This window comes from Gossypium raimondii, chromosome 11, assembly GCF_025698545.1.
Source record: "Gossypium raimondii isolate GPD5lz chromosome 11, ASM2569854v1, whole genome shotgun sequence".
Taxonomy (NCBI): domain Eukaryota; kingdom Viridiplantae; phylum Streptophyta; class Magnoliopsida; order Malvales; family Malvaceae; genus Gossypium; species Gossypium raimondii.
The window spans coordinates 53,305,374-53,310,324 of record NC_068575.1 but is presented as its reverse complement, the minus strand read 5'-3'; the positions used below and the strand labels follow the sequence as shown (position 1 = coordinate 53,310,324).

The 4,951-nt window shown below is 35.7% G+C and overlaps 1 protein-coding gene across 2 annotated transcripts; it reads left to right on the top strand.

Moving 5' to 3' along the window:
- Nucleotides 1-2,000: 2,000 nt before the first annotated feature.
- On the top strand, nt 2,001-4,647 carry LOC105802964 (transcription factor MYB7). 2 transcript variants are annotated; one of them, XM_012634887.2, is made up of 3 exons: nt 2,003-2,350; nt 2,450-2,579; nt 3,519-4,647. In XM_012634887.2, exons 1-3 carry the CDS (start codon nt 2,218-2,220, stop codon nt 4,396-4,398), a joined length of 1,143 nt encoding a protein of 380 aa, XP_012490341.1. In that variant the 5' UTR covers nt 2,003-2,217; the 3' UTR covers nt 4,399-4,647. The 2 variants fall into 2 exon arrangements, with proteins under 2 accessions (XP_052480397.1, XP_012490341.1); XM_052624437.1 differs by having other exon boundaries at nt 2,001-2,579.
- The last annotated feature ends 304 nt before the right edge of the window (nt 4,648-4,951 follow it).

The window sequence follows — 4,951 nt, the reverse complement described above, 5'->3', positions numbered from 1 at the left end:
GATACCAATATAAAATTTTAACACGAATATTTTATGGCATAATTAAGAATATAAATATTCAATATGACTAAACAATTCAATAATATAAATAAGATAAAATGTGAAATTTAATTTAATAATATAAATAGCATATATAAATAAAATTATTACTATTTATGTTTAGTAATTTTTTTGGATAATTTAGATTTTTATTTGAGAGTAAATGGTGAGAAGTAAAAGTTTAGGGGAAAATAAAAGTTTTGGGGAATAAAAGTTTGAGGGAAAGTAAATAGGGAGTAAAATTTTGGAGGAAAATATTAAAAAATTGGAGGGAGGGTTTGGGGTAGATGGGAGGTGGGATGAGAAGAGACTAAAATTTTAGGGAAAAGTGGAAGGTGTAAAATTTTGGGGAAAAATAAAAGGTTTTGAGGGTTTTTGGGAGTAAAATTTTGAGAAAAAGAAAATGGAAGAGTAAAATTTTGGTGGGAAATAGATTTTGAGTAGATTGGGGGGTTGGGAGGGGAGGGGAGTAAAAGTTTTGGGGGAAAAGTGGGAAGGAGTAAAAGTTTGGAAGGAAAAGTAAAAAAGTTTGGGAGTTTAGGGTAAAAATGTAAAATATTATAGTTTGATATTCGAATTATTCGAATTATTCGAGTTATTCAATTGAAAGCTCAACTCGATTCGAACTCGAAATTGAAAAAAATTGAGTTGATTGAATAACTCGATTAACTCGAATAACTCGATTCGTTTAACTCGAAATTCGAATTTTTTTTCAATTTTTTCGAGTCGAATCAAGTTTTGCTCACCCCTAAGCAGCATTATCAATAGAGGCATTTTTAGCGCCGCTAAAGGTCGAAAAAAACGCTACTAAAAGCCTGTTTTGGTGTAGTGAGAGCTTACCAACCTTAAGGAGAATAAAGTAGAAAACAACAAGAGAGAGAGAGAGAGAGAGAGAGAGAGAGAGAGAGAGAGAGAGAGAGAGAGAGAGAGAGAGAGAGAGAGACCACTCATGGAGATGAGAAGCTTATTTAGAAATACAGAAGAGAGATTGAATTTAAGTGTTTTTTTACACATTTTCTACATACTAAAATAATCTATTGAATTTAAAAAAAAATTATTTTTACTCATTAAACATATTTTTTATTTTAACAAAAAAACTCAAATGTGTAAACTATTGTTATACCTCTTCCTCTACAATAACACATGGTAGAATAAGGAATGACTTGGTGAGAACCCAAAGAGAGGCCCACAGATGCTCCCATCAAATATCCTTCATGGTGACCCTTGTTGGATTATGCGTAACCAGCCATCCACTTTTGGCTTCCAAAGAAGACCACCAATGAACCACGAAGATATAACAATATTTGAAACGAGAATGTCAGGTTAAGATTACACAGTGCTATACTTAACGACAACTGACATATAATAGACCTGCCATCTAGCCAACCAAACGAGTAACCTACCATCTGTACTATTGGGGATGTGGCACTATCAAACAAGAAGACTTCCCTTGTATTTACCACAATATACGAAACACCAAGAATCCCTCTTCTTCCTCCAAAGTATCCTTAATCACCTAGCATTCTCTCCTCCCCTTTTTCCCTCTTCGTAGTCTCTTGCTTTGTCTTTGCCCATGATAGGTGAATCAGCCTCCTTACAACTACTACACCACTTTTTTCTTAGAGAAATTATTTTATGGGCCATTTTCACCTTATCATCCATAGTCTAGTCCCACATCATCTTTGATTTGAAATTTTAGTCCAAATATACATACGATGTAAAAAAAAATGTGATTGTTTATTATTATTATTGAAAGAAACCATAAATAATTTATCTTTTTCCTATTTTCTCTTCATCGATTCCCTCCATTAACAAAGCTATACTCAAAACAAATACATATATTTATATATATTTATGAAATCATATGATTCACGTGGTTCGTAGTAATAGCACTGTTAATGAAATAAAATTTCCCATATCAACCTTTCTAATATAAAAATTTAAAAATTTTAAAAACTATAAAAAGGAAAAGTTATGTATGAATGTTTTAGGCACATGTAAGAAGGTACTTCATATAACGACAGAGAATCCAATAATTGCTTCGCTTAGGGCTTAGAAGTCCGCTAGAAAGTAACTGCTAATATCTTCGGTTTGATCTCTTGTAATTACAGCAAGGGACTAAGTTATCTGCATTTTGGCGCCGATATCCACCCTTGGCGGGAGGTGGAAGTGGCAGACATGGGGAGGGCTCCTTGTTGCGAAAAAGTTGGGCTGAAGAAGGGGAGATGGACGGCGGAAGAGGATGAGATTTTGACCAAGTATATTCAAACTCATGGGGAAGGCTCCTGGAGATTATTGCCCAAGAATGCAGGTATATACAGCCAGACCTTCTTCCTCCATTTTTTCTGTTACTCGGTCATGCTCATGTTTTTGGGTTGCATATCGATCGTGTACGTTTCGAATTTCCAAGGATTACTAAGGTGTGGGAAGAGTTGCAGACTAAGGTGGATTAATTACTTGAGAGCTGATTTGAAGAGAGGGAACTTTACAGGCGAAGAGGACGAACTTCTCATTAAATTGCATCAATCCTTGGGAAATAGGTTAGTGGTGGCATTTCCCCCGCTTTGCTCTTCTTTTCATATGCCATGGTGAAACCATAAATTATTAAGAGGCTGCGATTAAAGTATATTCGCTAAAGACGAAAACCCCTACCCTAGTCCGCTCCTCTCTACCCCCCCCCCCACCCCAAACAATCCTAGATGCCAGAAAACAAACTGTGTTTGTCAGTGTGTAAATACCCCATTTCTTATAATAAACATACGTAGACTACAGTAAAAACTTGTGTGTAAGCTTTTATATTTTATTTATTTACCTGAATAAATACGCATTATTTTTATTTTTCCATGGATGATGAACGTCGTAAAAAATCGTAGTAATAATGCCTTTTCTTCCTGTCTAGATCATCTTGGCCAACTTAGTTGAAAAACTGGAAATCATTTTTAAAATAAATAGCAAATATATATTATAATCACATTTTTATATTTTGTTTAAAATCTTTATATAAAAAAAGCTTAAATTACTACTTAAAATAAGATATCTCTATAAAGTTCTCCTTTTAAAAATCAATCATTTAAAAGAGAATATATTTTATAAATATATATTTCCCTTACCTCTTTTTGTTTATTGTATTTTGGTAATATACGTTTTCTCATGCTTGAGTTTGAGAGCCATGAAGCAATCTTAAACGTGCATTATAATGTATATTGTCAGATTTCGATACCCGTGTACTTTTTTAGTACAATTATTTCTTTTTTTGTTTCTTTTTTGCTTTTTTATGCTGTCATGTCGTCAGTTCCTTGAAAATTCCAACTTACAAGGGAGAGACAAAGAAAACGACAACAATGACCTCAAAGCTAATAACGTAGACCTACTTATGTCATTCTTTTTGCTCAATTGTGTCTTTTCACTTCCTATGCAAAAGTCTCCCTGCGCCTTATCTTAATTTATCTTAATTTTCGTGATTTTTTTTCTGTGAACAGGTGGTCTTTAATCGCCAGTCACTTACCAGGGCGAACAGATAACGAAATAAAGAACTACTGGAACTCTAATTTAAGTACAAAAATGTATTGCTTCAGAAGGCTATCCAATCAAAGTTTACCCGTGATTCTGAACGTCACCGGTCGAAAGGGAATGAAGGATAACCGGGGCCACAGTACCAAGAAAGAAAATAATGGCAATTCTTCATCAAATAAGCCTATGGAGGTTTTTATTGATGAAGTTGTGCCATTTCTTTCTACTCCATCCTTGGAAAAAGAAACCTTCCCCTCGGCTGTAGAAGATAGCATGCACCTGGATCCCTATGAAGAAGATAATGAGAGAAGGATCGGTGTTATACCCAGTTCTTGTCAACACACTGGGGATGGGGATCGATATGTAGAGAATTCAATGCTATGCCCTGCGGCTACTGATAGCGTTGTTGAGAAAGAGACTGATATTTTCTCACTATTCGGAAGTACTGAAAGCAGCGGGATGCTCTGTTTTGACAACATCTTGGACAATGAATTGCTACAAACAAATGGCGATTCCACGTTATCCCGGTGGGGATTGAACCAAGTCTCTGTCGACCTTGAGAATAGTGGAGATCTGTGTCCAAACAAACCAGCAGCTATTAACAAGCAAGTAGAGAGTGGCGACTGTGGGACTGGGGATTTGACTTCCTATTTCTGCACAACATCATGCTTCTTTGATGATTGTGAAGTCAATAATATTCTGGATTGGGACTGGGAAAGGAACGAGCTTTGGGATGAGAATGAGTGCATTATGCCATCTTGGCTGTGGGAGCTCGATTACAATGACAAAGACGATAGACTTACATTGGAAAATAATGACCTTGAGTTGCATGGCTCCGCAGTTGCTTGACTATATGTCTCCTAATGCGTCGCTGTTGTGTGTTTTCACTTAGATGTGAACAGAAACAGCTATTTTCTGTCATTTCTTTCCTATTCCGTTCCGTATGGAAAGAAAAATAAAAATAAAAATAAAAATAAAATCGAGGGTGAAAAACACTAGTTGAAGGATCATATTCACGAACCTTCAACTCGTATTACTCTTACTATCTTTGCAGGTTGCAACAAATCTATCACATTCGTTGCGTAATTTTGTATTTTTTTGTTTCTTCTCTTAACCATTGGGTCTGACACCATTAAGTACTGAAACTTTAATGTTGCAATTAAGTAACTTTGGCCAAGGTAGACAGAACAAGGATTGTATGCATTTGAACATTCCAAGAATGGCGTACGGGCAAGGCAAGATTGAGTTGATACGCGGCAGTTTTGTAGGGAGAGGTACTTCAATTTTAGCATGTTTAGGTACTCCAAGTGGCTTGAATATAAAGCACGTTTCCCCGGACCATGTTCTTTAATATGAGACACCCAGATGATATCGTCACCATTGCCTTTTCAGGCTTTCGGTA

What these genes read in the sequence shown, in the direction of transcription:
- LOC105802964 (XM_052624437.1), top strand. Translation starts at nt 2,218, where the DNA reads ATGGGGAGGGCTCCTTGTTGCGAAAAAGTTGGGCTGAAGAAGGGGAGA. An exon ending in CATCAATCCTTGGGAAATAG is followed by an intron (nt 2,580 to 3,518) that starts GTTAGTGGTGGC and finishes TTCTGTGAACAG; the next exon opens with GTGGTCTTTAATCGCCAGTC.